We start from the raw sequence: 15,232 nt of genomic DNA, 5'->3' as shown, positions 1-15,232 counted from the left end.
CTAAGGTAATGGAAGATTGAGTTACGGTGGTTACCAGCTGTATGTTTTCCTCCACTAGTAACATTCCTAAAAAAGCATTGTTCAGCTCCAACATCTGAGCCTGCAGCCCTTTAAAGTTTTCATTGCCACTGCCAGTCAAGTGACATTAATTGTTAAAGCCCAAGTGGGCTGCAAAAGGACTTCTTCTCAATATGAATGTAGAGATTAATCACACTGGGCAAAAGATATTTTGTCACTAGTAAGAAAACTGAACTAACCAATGGATTTACTAAATCCTCTGATGTTTTACATTTTACATTTCAAATCCTCCAGTGTCTAGCCTGGACAAGAGACAGCTGAGAGAGGATTTTATCAATGTCTACAAGTATCCAAAGGAAGGGCATCAAGAAGATGGAGCCAGGCTCTTCTAGGTGGTACCAAGAAATAGGACAAGAGGCAACATGCAGAAATCGATATATAGGAAGTTCCACCTGAATATGAGGAAGAACTTCTTTACTGTGCAGGTAACCAAACACTGGAACAGACTGCCCAGAGAGGTTGTGGAGTCTCCATCCCTAGAGAAGTTCAAAAGCTGTCTGGAGACAATCTGTGCAATGTGCTCTAGGGGACCCAACTTGAGCAGGAAAATTGGACCAGATGACTCACTATGGTCCCTTCCAGCCTCAACTATTCTGTTATTTTGTGATTTTAACTGCAGCCAAGTTCTATGTTCAGTCAGATGCTGCCTACATTTTGACAGCAATCTTCCAGCCTAAAGCCTCCTTTTGTTTGGAGCAAATGCCACATATCTCATTATTTTGGGGAAGAGAATGTTTGGGAGGCAGGAATCTATTAATCTTGTTTAACCGTTAATTTTTCTCACTATTACAACTGAATAATAAAGCAAATGTAAACTCTATTCTTGAACCCCTGTACATTGGTCATATCCCAGTAGTAAAGGATAATACTACGTTTTGGTAACTTGGACTAAGTGATGGCACTGAAAAATTTGCTTAGCAGAAGCACTTCAGACACAAGTGGACAGACCCATGTCGTAAATGATCCACGTGGTGCTCTCATTGCAGTGGCCAGATGCTGCCCCTCAGCTGATCAGCAGTGTCCCCCTCCTCCAAGGAGCTGCAGTCCCTATGCCAGCCAAGCATGCTCCATAGCACCTGTGAGAAGCTGGTGCTGTCCAGCTCCTGCTGATTTCCAGAGGGCATTCCAAACAGAGCTGATAGCCTCAAAAAGGAGCAGTGTGGCTCTACTCAAAACAAAGTGACAATGTATCAGTATGCTCTGATGAAAGCAATAAAGTCATATAGAAGTGAATTTCTTAACATGTCCTGCCTTGGACTACTGATTTCTCAAAACAGTTTTTGCTGTGGCATTAAAGTATAGAAACTATATGTGAAGAATAATTTAAAAAATTAGATAGTTATTAAAAAACAAAGCATGGAGTAAACTTAGTATGCACTTTTTACTCCCCTTTCCAGTCTGCTCTTGGTGAAATAAGCAGAACTTATCGGCTTAAAGAAATAAATTGAGCAGGATATTGTGGCTGCCCTCTTTCCCATGTTAATACAAGTCAACTGGTCACTAAATCAGGTTCAGGAAGAGATTTTTTTTTATAGCATATTGGCAGAAAACAGAGTAGATGATGTGGATGGGGAAGAACATACATCTCCTGGTAAATGTGGGATATTTGTTACTTGGTACTAGAAAGCTCTTTGGTACAGTTGAAGATGAAACTAACAGGGAAAAAAGCACATGGCAGTATTTTCAGGTAACCTACTGTTTAGTTTACCATCTTATTGAAACGATCTGATGTCAGCCCATGTCTTATTTTCAAGTATTCTACACTTGTGAGAAAAATAGTAATAGTTGAATTCATAGGATTTGTATTCCGCCAGATAAATCAAGCCTAATATTTAGGGAAAACAAAAAGCAATGTCTGGCATTACAGGGAGGTATCTTTTTTGGATGACCTGATGCTAGAGAAGCTTTTGAGAACAGCTAACCTGTTCAAACACAGTAGTATCTCTGCCAAGGACAGCCTCTTCCCAGAATATCACCTGTACAAAACTCTGCTATGGCCTATAGCTTCCTTCAGCTGACTCTTAACAAGTCCATCTGGCTTGTACTCATTCTTTTTTAAATCTGATTATTTTTGTGGTATCTTGGATAATTCTTCATCCATTTCATTCCATGGAAGCCAGAGAAGCATTTCCAACAAGAAATATCTCATAAAAAATCAGTTATTTTGCTTAAAAGTAGGACCCTGTTATCATGCTTTGAGTGTTTCTACTAAATGCTAAGAAAGTCTTTCACAACTACAGCCCTCTATGGACCTCTCCTCATCAATAATGCTGCTTTTCTTTTTCCACAGCCTGAAACACTTCCTGGGTTATAAATAGAAAGCAAGAAAAAAAACCAAAACGAACAAACAAAAAAACCCCCCAACAACAACAAACCAAAACAACAACCAAACCAGCCCAAACAAACCAAACAAAAAACCAAACCAAATCAAACAAACAAAAAAAAAGTTTCCAAACAAAGCAAAACAAACAAACAAAAAACAACAACCAAAAAAAAAACCCCAACACAAAAACCCAGCCAAAACCAAAAGGAAAAAAACCCTAACCAACTTGTGTATTATTATGTGAAACAGGACAGGAATAATCTTCATTTTGAGGATGTAAAGTCAAGATTAAGAAAGATGAGACGCAAAACTTTAATTGGGGAAAATAAGAGTTGGATTAAATCTCTGGGAATATTTTTGTCCTAGTAGGATCTGTAATATAATGAAATCATCTTTCCCAAAAAGAAGGGGAATACTCTGGTTGGGACTTTAAAAACCTATACTAGTAAATTATAAAGAAACAAAAACTGTTGGGATCTATTCTCCATGAAAACTGGGGTTAGTTTAGAGATATACAAATAAATCTAAATAAACTGGATATAGGACCTCTCTGCATTATTTACCCTTGGTGGACAACTACTGAAATATGTTTGATGCAATACACCCTAATATCACATCCATGTGTATGTCAACCTCAAGCTGACAGTTTTCCACTTAGCAGAGAGGGTTGGTGGAAACATATGATCATTCTGCCTGCCCATCTCTTCAATTAGCAAGGTTTTGTTCTATCATGCCTCCTCCTAGCTCCGGATTATTCTCACATGCAGACAGTGAAAGAAGGGACATAGTTGGGTCTCAGAGCTATCTATCAACCTGCAAACTTGAGCCCAATACATCAAAATACTCCTGTGCTTGCTCCTAGCCATTTTGAGGCATGAGCAAAGCAGAGAATTCAATCTGCTCTTCTTGCTTTCCTTTCCCCTGAGGCTTCAAATGCAGCAAGCTAAGGCTTCTTTTTCCTAGGGAAATCTGGTCCAGTGCCACTGTTGCATTCTTAAGGTTCCTCAAAATTTAAATTTTTATTTTAGTGTTTGAAAACAGCAAACAACACTTTAATTCAGAAATCAATAGCTATTCTATTCTGTACCTTAGATACTGTTTCCCCATAGTGACAAACAGCAAGCTTTTAGCACAGAAACCACCTGTAACAAATGTAATGAATTATTTTCTCAGCTATTTCTTTACTGGCAGTGCATGCACAGTTTCTTGTGAGAAAAAAAAAAAGTTATGCCAAAATGTTGGGTTCAAATTCATATTTAATAGTAATTAGCATTTAATTTTAAATAACATGTTAATTTTGAATGAACATTGTTGCTTTATTTTTTTCTGCTCTGTAGGGGAATCTCCCATTTCTTAGCTTTATTTCTTCATAAGATGGCAGAATGTTATACTCATTCAAACTTACTATAAGCAGAAACACAACCCCTCAAAAGAGCCAACACCTTTCTTAAGAATATTGTATCAATTATATTAACCCAAGTCCTTTTCACTGGCATACAGGTTGTGCTTTTTGCCTGTAAAAAACAAAAAAAGCGCCTTTTTTGGTAAGTGTTACCTGTTAATATTATATTAAAAAGATTCAATATTCAGTTACTTCACTTACTCAGAAGTGACAGCAATGGATGCTACACAGTAAAGTTTCAGTGAGTTAGTGCTGATGGAAGCCAAGGTAACCAGGTTATTGCCACTTTCTAAATCTATTTGTGCAAAAATGAGACAAGTAGCAAAAAATGATCTGAGGCTTCATTAACCTGAGCTGTAACAATGCACAAAAAAAAAAATAGCACAGCTGGTTTTACAGGTGTTACACTGTAAATTAAAACTGTTCATTTTAAGATGAAGGTGCCCTCTTAAAAACATGAACACACAGAATTACAGACTTCCTGTTTTTTTGGCCAGAGTGACATCAGTGTAGTGAAGGATGTTTTGAAAGTACTGCCTACAACTTTGTTTTCATTCATTTTTATGGCTTTGCCAACACAGTGCTGACTTGGGCAAAGCTGACTGCACCTACAATTACACAACAGCTTGGACATAGACATGAAAATCCCTGCCATGTAGAACACCCACTTAGTGGCTGCGTGACTTGGAAGATAGGAATGTTTAAATAGTTCTGTGAACTAGGGTCTTGAGAAAATAACCCTTGCAGACTGCCATCATGTGAGACACTAATTTTCCTGTAGGACTAGCCATGGAGTTATTTGGTGCAGACCACATAGAGACAGAATCACAGGAAAAAAGGAGTCTGAATGGGATCCTTGGGAGGCCATCAAGGCAGAGCCACCTTCACAGCCACATCAGGTTGTGTCAGGCCTCATCCAGGGAGGCTCGAAAAATATCCAGGGATGGAGAATATGCAACTCCTCTGTGCAGCCTGTGCTGCTGCTTCACCACTGCTCCAGGTCATCCATCCTGAAATGCTATCCACAAGGTTAGTAGGGGTACTTTTTTAGTGTGGCTGCTTAACTAGAGGTAGGAATGTAAGACAGAAAGGGTCTGGGGATTTGAATTTATTTTTTCTTTTCAAGTTCATTCCTGAATTCAGTCATCTCTGATTGGGTTTTGTTCATTTGGGTTTTTTTTGCTACATTTACTGTATGTATTTTCCCTGGATTTTTTTTTTTTCCTGGATGCTTAAAATATAAATGAAACTGCAAAATATACAGGTCTCCTCAGCGTGTTTAAAGACTCGAGAAAATTTTCTTTACCTGCTGCTTACCAATTATTATTCATGTAGTAAAGGCCTGAAAAATGTCTCAGAGAAGTGGAGATGAAATCTCACCATTTTGGTATATAGTCAGAAAGTATAATTTAACTTTGTTTCCTAGTGTAATTGTTGTGGCCAACACTTGATACATATTCTGCAGCGGGCATGAGAAAGACAGGATACTCTGTCAAATTTTGGAGGTTCGCTGTTTGGCGAGTGGGTTTTAAAAGGCCTTATTTAAAATACTCTTGAAATGATTTCTCAGGATAAAAATGTCCCTCAGCTTCCCTAAATAATAGCTCATCACAAATCATTATTGCTCTTCTTTAAAGGTAAATCAGGTGGCTCTTAGTGCGGGCAGGAACAGTCCGCGCTGGCCCTCACGGGGATTCCCGCGCGGGTCACGGCTCCGCCGGGGCGCGGAAGCGGCGGAGGCGCCGGGCCCCTTTAAGGGAGGCTACGCCCCTCCGCGCGCGCTCCCGCCCCTCGCCGCGCGTGGGGCCAATGGGAGCGCGCGCCTGGGGAAGGCGGGAGAATGCGAACCCCTGGCAGCGCCGCCGGCCGCGCCTTATAAGGGCAGGGCCTCGCGCATGCGCGCTGCGGGCAGGGGCGGGGGCGCCGAGCGGGGGTTTTGCTCCGGCGGCGGCACCGCGGGAAGGGGCGCGCGACCTGCGGGACCCCGCGGAGGGGCGGCCGCACCCGTCCGGCTCGGCCCGGCTCGGCCCGGCCCGGCGAGCGCTCACTGCCCCCCGGGCGCGGCCGCCTGAGGGCAACGGGGCGGCGGCAGGAGGAGGAGGAGGAGACGGAGAAGGGAGCGGGGCCGCCGCAAGGACCCCGCGCCCGGTGCGGGCGGCGCGGCGGCGGCGGCGGCGGATGTGCTGCTGGCGCGGGGGGATGATGCTGGCGGGGCCACAGCTGGTGGCGGGGCCGGCGGCGCCGGGCGGGGAGCGGGCCCGGCTGCTCTCGCTCTACGTGCAGGACTACCTGGAGTGCGTGGAGTCGCTGCCGCTGGACATCCAGCGCAACGCCTCGCTGCTGCGGGAGATGGACACGCAGTGCCAAGGTGGGCGCCGCCGCGGGGCACCGGGCGGCGGGGAAAGAGGGGAAAGGGGACGGCCTCCAACCCGCCGCACATGCGCCCGGCGCGGAGGAGCCGGGGCCGGGGGGAAACCCTGCTGGGGTTTCTCAACCCCGCGGGGCTGAGCCTGCGGAGGCGCGGGACTCCCGGCGTCCGGCCGGTCCCGGGGAAGGCCGCCCCTCCTCGGGGCCGGCGGGGCCGCGCTGGCGGGCGCTAGGCCCCGGCTCCGCCGTGTGGGGCCGCTCCCGCCCCGCTCCGCCCCGCTGGGCAGCCCAGCTGCCCGAACCGGCGGCGGTGCTGCTGGAGGTGGGGTGCGGAAATCGGCCTCCCAGCAGCTCCTCCCGCCGTGCGGAGCCGGGGGGCGGTGTCCCGGCGGAGCCCGGCGCCCGCCCCACGGTAGACCGCACGGTGGGGGCGGGGACACATAAAGCGCCTGCAGCGTTCCTTTGGTCTGGAGGGAGGCTGTGGAGCGGGAAGTTGCCCTAAACCTTATCCAAAGGCACGGCTCCTTCGGACGGCAAGTTCAATGCCGATTAAAGACCTTGCGCCCCGCGGAGTTTGCAGGGCACATCGGTGCCCGGCAGCTGCCGGCCGGCCCCTGTCATGAGGCAGGAATTTGATCCCCCGAAGTCGGCACTGGAGCCGCATCTCCCTCCTTCGGCGTGGGCAGGGGGGACCATGGGGACAGTCAAAGCCTCTTAGACGTTGAAGGGCCACCTCAGGAGGCAGCTGTTGTGAAGGGATTCTTTCAATTATCTTTCTAATTACCCGAGAAGACACATAAGAGCAGGCTTTTGTAAGTTGCCTGGATTTTAAAGTTTAAACGGCATAGACTTGCCTGCAGCATTTTGAATTCCTAGTCAAGGCTGGCTCTTTACCTTCTGATCCATGGTGACTAGCTAGCACTCCTCAGCCTTCAATAGATTAAATATTTTTTTTAGACTGTATCTTCTCTATGTATTTATCCAGCCACTAATACAATACTGGGCCATATAAGAAGTTTGTTGTTAGTTTTAACCCAAGCCTTCAACTATTTTAAAAAACAACAGAAAATCTTCAAAACCCCAAACATGGGATTAAAATATTTCAGGCCCAAGTCTGAAAATGTAAACGCAATGCCATGTTATTTCAGCTAATTTAAAAGGTAGTGATGGTCTGTGGAGGAGGGAGAAAGTCACTATTGTGTTTAGAAAACAAATCGTATTAGCTTTTATTAGCTCCACCAAACTTAATCAGATTATCTGTAGTGAACACTTGGCCCTGGTTTAGGTTGGAGGTTTTTGTATGTTTTTTTTAAAAATTTGTTTGTTTTGTTTGGTTTTTGCTGTTGTTTTTTAACAGAGCTTTCAGAGCTGTTCATTAGAGTGTATGAATGCCTTGTCTAACCTTTGGGGATTCACAAGAAGTCTGGGTGGGATATAGTGTGGCTATAAAATACTGTACTCTACTTATGTCTTTCTTGTTCAGCAGCATACAAAGTACCCTACTCCGTGCTTTTCAGGAGCTGAGAGTAAGATTCTTTAAATTTTATTTCTCCTGTCAGGGTAACAGGCAAGTGATGCAGCTGTAGGTACAGGGAAGCAAAGCTTATGGTTTAATGGTAGCTGAAATGCTGATATTGAGAAAATACAGGCTGAGTTACCGGACAGGCAGAGTAGTGGCTTTTATCTTACCTCAGTGAAAGTCTGGAACAGAACAAAATGCAGTTGGCTCCTGTTGTCATACAGGTTTCAGAATTTATAGTAAAAAGCAGCTGTTTGTGCTTAAGCTACTGTTCCAAGATATCAGCAGGAAAAAAAATCACTAGGAATGATGTTGAGATAACAAGCTTGAATCATTTCACAGCAGTGCAGACAAATTCTTTTTAAATGAAAGCAAATTATTTAAATGCAGGTCTTTAGGAAGAGGTAGATTTTGCTGCATAACTTTTGCTTTAGAAGTAAATCATTTGGTACCATTTATAAACTCCCTTCCTGTTCAAATAAAATTCTAAGTTCTGACTGAACCAATACTGTACCTAACACTGTACATCAAGTTTCACTGTCATCTTCTAATTATTTCCTTCTCTGTTTGGAGTTTCTCTGTCCTTTATGTGAAGATCTATGTGTAGTAGGGCTTCGAAAAATATTATTTTAAAATCCAGCAATATAGAACAGCAGGGTACAGACTAAGATTTGATTTAGAAGACAATTATTGGTGTCATATTCGGGTTCATTAAACTTGCTTCTTAGAACTAAATTTAACGAAAGATTCACAGCAACTCATGCAGTTATTTTGCGTGACTTGGAAGAGGCAAAGCTTGGAAATCAAACTGTGAGCCACTCATTTCCTAGTTGCTTAAAAATATCCTGTGATGTGCCAAAGAGAAGGTCACCTATTCTGAAAAGTTCAACCCTGATTTAAAATGCAGCTTGCTGTAATTTGTTTTGGTAATAGGGAAAGTATTTTGAGGGGTGTAAGTTGATTTTCCTTCTGATTGTAAATTTGCCATTATGTAACTTCAGTTGTCATACTCCTTTTATAACTATGTCTACGTGAAAGTGTAATGCCAAACCTTGAGATGAATAAGAGGGGAAGGCAGAGGGCCTGGATAAACTTAATTCTGGAGCGCTATATATCACGATATATGACAGTTTTATGAACTTCAGGATTCTTTGTGTGATAAGATAAGCTATAGCTTTGGTTTGTTGGCCAGGGTTTTGGAATTACTGTGGTAAGGACTCTTAAGAGAAATCCCTCCTGTTTAAGGTGGAAGGAGGATCTGGATTATCCATGCCTCAACAACTGTAGTGTCCTCTCTCTTGTGTTATCCTTTTTTCTTCCAACGGCTGAAATAAGCCTGCTCTTTCTTAGAACATGAGAATTTTTTAATTTTTTTCGTGCAGCAGATTGTGACCTTAAACACTGATTTGATGACCACATGCACTTGAATGATATAGTCAATCTAACCCACTAGGGTATACTATAATTAAGATTTATACTATTTCTCATCAGTTAGAAATATATCTGTTTTCTTGAGCATGTTCCATCCTGTAATTATTCCTGTGATTATCTTTATTTTATAGAAGCGTTAAAAGAAATAGATGATGTCTATGAAAAATACAAGTCAGAAAACGATCCCGTTCAGAAGAAACGCTTGCAGCAGCATCTTCAGCGTGCACTAATCAACAGTCAAGAACTTGGAGATGAAAAAATCCAAATAGTTACTCAGATGCTAGAACTGGTAGAGAATAGAGCCCGTCAAATGGAAACACACTCTCAGTGTTTTCAAGATCTGTCTGAGAATGAAAAGCCCCTAGAAAAGGCCAAGATGGAGTCCTGCCAGCCGGAGAGATCCTCGCGGAGACCTCGGCGCCAGCGGACCAGCGAAAGCCGCGACCTGTGCCACATAGCAAACGGCATCGATGACTGCGATGATCAGCCCCCAAAAGAGAAAAGATCCAAATCTTCCAAGAAGAAAAAACGCTCCAAAGCCAAACAGGAGAGAGAGGTTTCACCTGTAGAATTTGCAATTGATCCCAATGAACCAACTTACTGCTTATGCAACCAAGTGTCTTATGGCGAAATGATAGGATGTGACAATGAACAGTGCCCTATTGAGTGGTTCCACTTTTCCTGTGTTGGACTCACGTACAAACCAAAGGGGAAATGGTATTGCCCCAAGTGCAGAGGAGACAATGAGAAAACAATGGACAAATGTACTGACAAATCAAAAAAGGATAGGAGATCGAGGTAGTGAAAACAATTTATGTTTTAAAGAGCTGCTCCTTTTATATTAAAATGTTTCATTTCCAGAGAACATTGTTTTAGGAAATGCGTAAGACTATGCAATAATTTTTAATCTATAATATTAATGGAGTATTAAAAGCTGTTATACCTTCTGTGATCTTTAACTTTCTGCACTGAATAACCAAATAATTGAAACAGGGTGGCTTCAGACCTTTCACAGAAGACATTACAAGCAGATGGCGCTTGGTTTCAATTTAACCCCATTAGTATTTTAAAGAACCTTGTGAATCGTGAAATAATGGTGGTGGGAAAGATACTGAAGAACTTCTCATGTTGTGGTAAAGGGGTTGAAAGGCCTCAGATCTCTGCTAGCATCTTAACAACTGAGTTCGTTCTTTATCCCAGGTTTTACATTTTCAGTTTTTGTGTTAGCATCACACATTTGGAGTTAGGGGTTTTGAATTCAGCTGTAACTGTAAAAGTCTTCCGAGCTATAAGCAGACCTCTCTGGTGACGTTCATATGACCAGTATGTTATTGCAAGGAAGAAAATACCACTAACTTAAACTTTACTTTTTTGCCAACATTAAACTCTTGTCTTTGTGACTATACTTGGGAGTCAGTTTTTGGGTATGATAAAATTATGGTGTATACTCAGTTTTTGATAATAGGTTTTGTCAAGCATCCCGATATGGTCTTTATCATTTAACATGATTTCTCTGTGAGCCTTGAACCAGAAGAAGGAGCCCTTGAGAGGAGGGGATGTTAACATTTCAGGGAACAGGAAATGTGATGGAATCTTGATTATAATCAATCTGTAGAGAGCTGAAACATGACTGGTATTCTCTGGGGCATAAACTTTGCTCTTCCTTAAGTAGTATTTTTATGTGCATGTGGCCAAACCTGGGTTTAGGCACAGCACCAAAGTTCTTGGACTTGGGCAACTACCTAAGAAGCCCGAAGGCAAAACCTTTCAATAAAAAGTTGATAGGTAATTAAAAAAAGACAAAACATAAGCATGCATGGCACAGAGCCAATAGACAAATCCCAGCAGGTTTCTGACAGGTGATGGAAGAGCGTTGTCCTGAAGTATGCTGGTAGTATCTTAACACTACTTGGGTGGTAGTGAGAAGTGAACTTCCTCACCCCCATGCCTTAAGAAGGTGAAAAAAAGTTAAGAACAGCTGTCACTGGTCCTTTGCAATGGGAGATGCTAATGGAGAAGAAAGTGGGGTACCAAAGCTTAGTCCTAGGGTTCCTGCTTAGCAGCGCTCTTGAGACTGGAATTGGGGTGGGCTTGGCAAGGCAGGCAGCAGCTCTGCAGGGCTGGCTGTGGGGTTACCTGTGGGTGGGCTGCAAATGCTCAGAAGTCCCTGTAGGTCTCTGTCCCTTGCTGCTAAGGTTTCGCTTGACAGTACAGAGGGAAAGGTGACACCAGCTCTGGCCAAGCCCGATTAGAAAGCAGTTGTGCTGAGTTGAGAGCAGCCCAGAAGGCAGGCAGATGAGCAAAAGCAAGCTGGGATGGATGAATGCCGTGAGAACTCCTTCCTGCATCTCCACTAGAGGGCCGTGCCAGCTGGGGCTTGAGGCTGGAATGTGCTGTGCAGGGCAGATGCTGACAGACCAGATGGCACAAATCATTCACAGCATGCTCACTATTACAAGGTAAGTAACATACCAAGCCTGTTTCCTCAGGTATGATCTGATTCCTTAGCAGGATTGAGCATCTGCAAGTAGTTAACATGTACCAGGGGAGTGTAAAGGCAGAGGTTTGAATTTTTGCTCTGAAATGGTAGTTTTATGGAGTGGAATAGTGCTCCAGTAGGGAGACCCCTACCACAGTAAGTAAACACCTCCTGCAGGAAACTCCTGTAAGGGCTCTGACCATCAGTAGGGTCAGATAGAGGGTAAACCTTATCCTTACCTTGCTTTCCAGGCCTACTGGCTGATCTCAGGTTGCAAAAATATTCTTGAGAGGCTGGATCATGGCTATTGATGAGGAATGATCAGACCAGGTGTTGGAGATAAGTGGCAGTAAGTTGTCTTCTGAACATTTGACACCTTTTGTTATTTGTTACGGCACAAGGATTTCCAAATTTCCTTCTTGAGAAGATTGATTGGAAGCCTTGGGCTGAGGATTATTTGAACATCTAATGTTTACCTATAATGGACATGTTCCCTAGTATTAAAAAACAAACATTGCTTAAGTAAGAACTGAAGTTGCAGAACAAAGTGCAAGTGAAATTGTAACTATTAATGTTACTGATTTATATGAAAAAATAATGCTTGAAATTGTACTGGACAAATAAAGAATACTTCTTTCCAATGTAGAGAGGGAATTGGGAGCCTTATATAATTGTTCATCTGAAATAATTGCTGAAGTAGGAAGTGTATGTTGGGGTGTTACAGAAAGGAAATTTTAGATTTTGAAAGTGGTCCAGATAAGTATCTTTAATGCAGGGATGCTTTCTTCTATGCTAATGACCCTTCTAGTAGTGAACAGGAATTCTCCAGTGAAGATAGTGCTGGAGAAATGGCACTTGCTTGGCTTAATACATGAAACTGTTCAAATGCAGCAATAGTTCAGTTTATACTGCAAATTAGCAGCATGTCTCAAATATACCAAGTGCTTCTGCAATTATTTCTTTTAAATGCTCTAGCCAATCTGTTGTTAAGACGTAAATGAGAAAAGATCTGATGTTATCTGGTATTTAGCCTTTCACCACTTTTTTTTAACCAAACCTAAATTTTGTGGGTTTCTATCCATTCCCATAGAAGATCAATGGAAATTGCTGAAGATGCATATAAGATGCTAATCAGGTAAGTAGAGAATTCTTATGTTTCTTCTTAATGTTGAGTTACTTTTCTTAAAGGGATGAACCTCGCTAGTGAAACGAAAATGAAAAGTAAATACTATTAAACAGTTCATCCTCAGGATATGTATTGAATCTCATGAAGTAGGTCTTATCTTCTTGAAAAAAAGGATCTGGGCAACACATACTTTGAAAGTTGATAGAAGTATATGCGACTACACATGAACTGATTTCTCTTTTGAAAATTAATACTGCATTCTAATTCAGCCTAGTTACATCTTGTTTTCTTGTAGCTTTTGGAAAAATGGTGCACTTCTAAGTTTTCTTTCTGCCTTTCAGTTTTGAAGTAATGCAAGTTCATCAGCAGCAAAAGGTCCCCATAAGCTATTTAAAATAAACTATACTGGAGCAAGACTGTTTCTCGATCACTGTCTTGTGGACTGGTTTGATTATTTTGACAAAATAAGCTTTAATCAAAACACAAATACACATAAGAGAAAGCATACTGTTTTGAAAGCAAAACAATCACTTTAATACTTGCCATCTATATTGTAAGGCCATCTTGATATTTGCAGCACTATAATACTTCTGTATTTAAACTGGTTTTAATTGTATTTCCCTGCCAAGCTTTAACTAATCTACACATCCAGAAATGGTAATGTGATACTGACAGGTCTTGAAACTGGTTCAGAATAGAGGAAAGGGAAATGCCCCTTTCTTCCCTGAATTTATACAAGGATTTTGTTTCAGATATCCTTTTAGCGCTGAGGTGGGCCTTTATAAAGAAGACGGCATTTCGTAACTTTGAAGATTCTTCATTTAAAAGTCTCTAACTTCAGCTTTGAGGAAACTGCTATGGTTTGTCTGAATTCGTACTTAACATGAGCTCTTTGGCCACACTAACAGGTTAAGGGCTTGGAGTTCTTTCTTCCTCTTATCTGCATATATATTTCTTTTATTAAGAAGTCTCATCTCCAGTATAGCTCTGCAAGTCTTTGATATTGATACCTCAGACTGAAAAATATACCACAGGTCTTTGCATTTGATCCTCTGAAGTTGATGAGCAGGGCTTTCACTCAAACCCACAATTGTTTTTCTGTCCAATGCTAGTTAGGTCAGACATTTTGCTGTCAGTGGTAGAAACAGTTGTTAATGTGCAAGTGTTCAAGTCCCACACTTATTGTAGATGGGAAAAGATTATTTTTTTTTCCCCCATCATCATGCCTGTTTTATAATATATGCTATGAAACAGTTGAAAGGAGTTTGAAATTCTCTCCTGTGACAATTTTCTGATTACTCTGCAGTCTTTGGAACAGCTTGAGGATTATGCAGTGCCATTACAGCTGGGCAGTAAACAGTTGTATTTAGTGAAAATTCTGGGAAATTTTTCATAAAGTGAAGCTGTCATTAGCTTTGGAATCCAAGTCTCAAGGTCAAGATTTCATCTGAATCCTTTCTAATTTTTTGGTCAGTAAGAGTTCTAAAAGCTCATTTTAACAAATTCTGCATTTTTTGCACCTAGATCTGCATTCTTTTCATTTACCTGGTATAGGGCAAGTTTAGTTTTAAGTCAGTCATTAATGTTTTAACTGCAATTATTAAACTGAATTGCACTTTGGTTCTGCTTCAGCTGTGTTCCAGCAGAGCATTACTGGCTATAGCATGGCCAGTTTTGTACTTCTCAGAGATGCACGTCATGCTTTTGGGTTCTTTTCTTAAATACACATCAAGGGAGTTATAAGTAGCACAGACATAGATTCAAACTGTAATTTCTGTTTCAAAGGTCTGCTTTCCAGTATAGAGATTAGTGTGTGCATAGAAAAATAAAATCCTCCCTTAAAGCTTTGCTTTCATATACTTACAGAATGTCTTCAGTGAAAATGGAAGAACCGGTGAATGAATTTCACTACAGTGATTAGCTGTGCACATTAAGATTAGAGGAAAGCTACAGTTTATAGTTAAAGGAATAGAGGGGAAGCAACTTGGGCACTTTTTGGGTTCAATGTAGTGTGATTTAAGAATCTGGAAAGGAAACTGTCATCTCCTGAGGAAGAGAAGAAAAAGAATGAATTCTAGAACCTTCGATACTAATGTTAAGCAGAAAAATTAGGATTAAATCCTGCCCCAATTTGAATAAAATTCTGTTGAGCAGGGTTCTACCCAGCATACTGATTTCCAGCTTCCTTTGACTAAAGCCTAAAAAAAGATTAAAGCTCCATGGCAACTACTATCTTAACTCCTGACAGCCATAGTATAAATTACATCTTGGAAAAACCTAATACTGAAAAGTTTTATTTAGGTCACCAGTCAGGCTAGGAAATGGAAAGCTTGTAGATGCCACCCCAAACTTCATTTTGTCCCCTGGTGGTATCAGTGAGACAGAGATTTTTGTGGGAGGCAAATTGGATGCATGTGCAGTATGAATAAAAATCTGACAAGTTTTAGGTAGGTAAACTTGTTTCACTTCTGGGGGAAAGACTGCACTTTACTTGCAACTGTAACCTC

The 15,232-nt window shown here is 41.8% G+C and overlaps 1 protein-coding gene across 1 annotated transcript; it reads left to right on the top strand.

Annotated features, from left to right (window-relative positions):
* Positions 1-5,612: 5,612 nt before the first annotated feature.
* Positions 5,613-10,525, top strand: ING2 (inhibitor of growth family member 2). Its single transcript, XM_066185919.1, has 2 exons — positions 5,613-6,171; positions 9,252-10,525. Exons 1-2 carry the CDS (start codon positions 5,613-5,615, stop codon positions 9,920-9,922), a joined length of 1,230 nt encoding a protein of 409 aa, XP_066042016.1. The 3' UTR covers positions 9,923-10,525.
* The last annotated feature ends 4,707 nt before the right edge of the window (positions 10,526-15,232 follow it).

The sequence above is a fragment of the Chamaea fasciata genome, unplaced genomic scaffold (assembly GCF_029207755.1).
Source record: "Chamaea fasciata isolate MVZ Bird 193981 ecotype frontalis unplaced genomic scaffold, bChaFas1.0.hap1 SCAF_6, whole genome shotgun sequence".
Taxonomy (NCBI): Eukaryota; Metazoa; Chordata; class Aves; order Passeriformes; family Sylviidae; genus Chamaea; species Chamaea fasciata.
This window is presented reverse-complemented; position numbering and strand designations above follow the sequence as displayed.

Coding starts and splice junctions, on each gene's coding strand:
- ING2 (XM_066185919.1), top strand. CDS start 5,613: ATGGGAGCGCGCGCCTGGGGAAGGCGGGAGAATGCGAACCCCTGGCAG. Junction 6,172..9,251: donor GATGGACACGCAGTGCCAAG/GTGGGCGCCGCC, acceptor TTTATTTTATAG/AAGCGTTAAAAGAAATAGAT.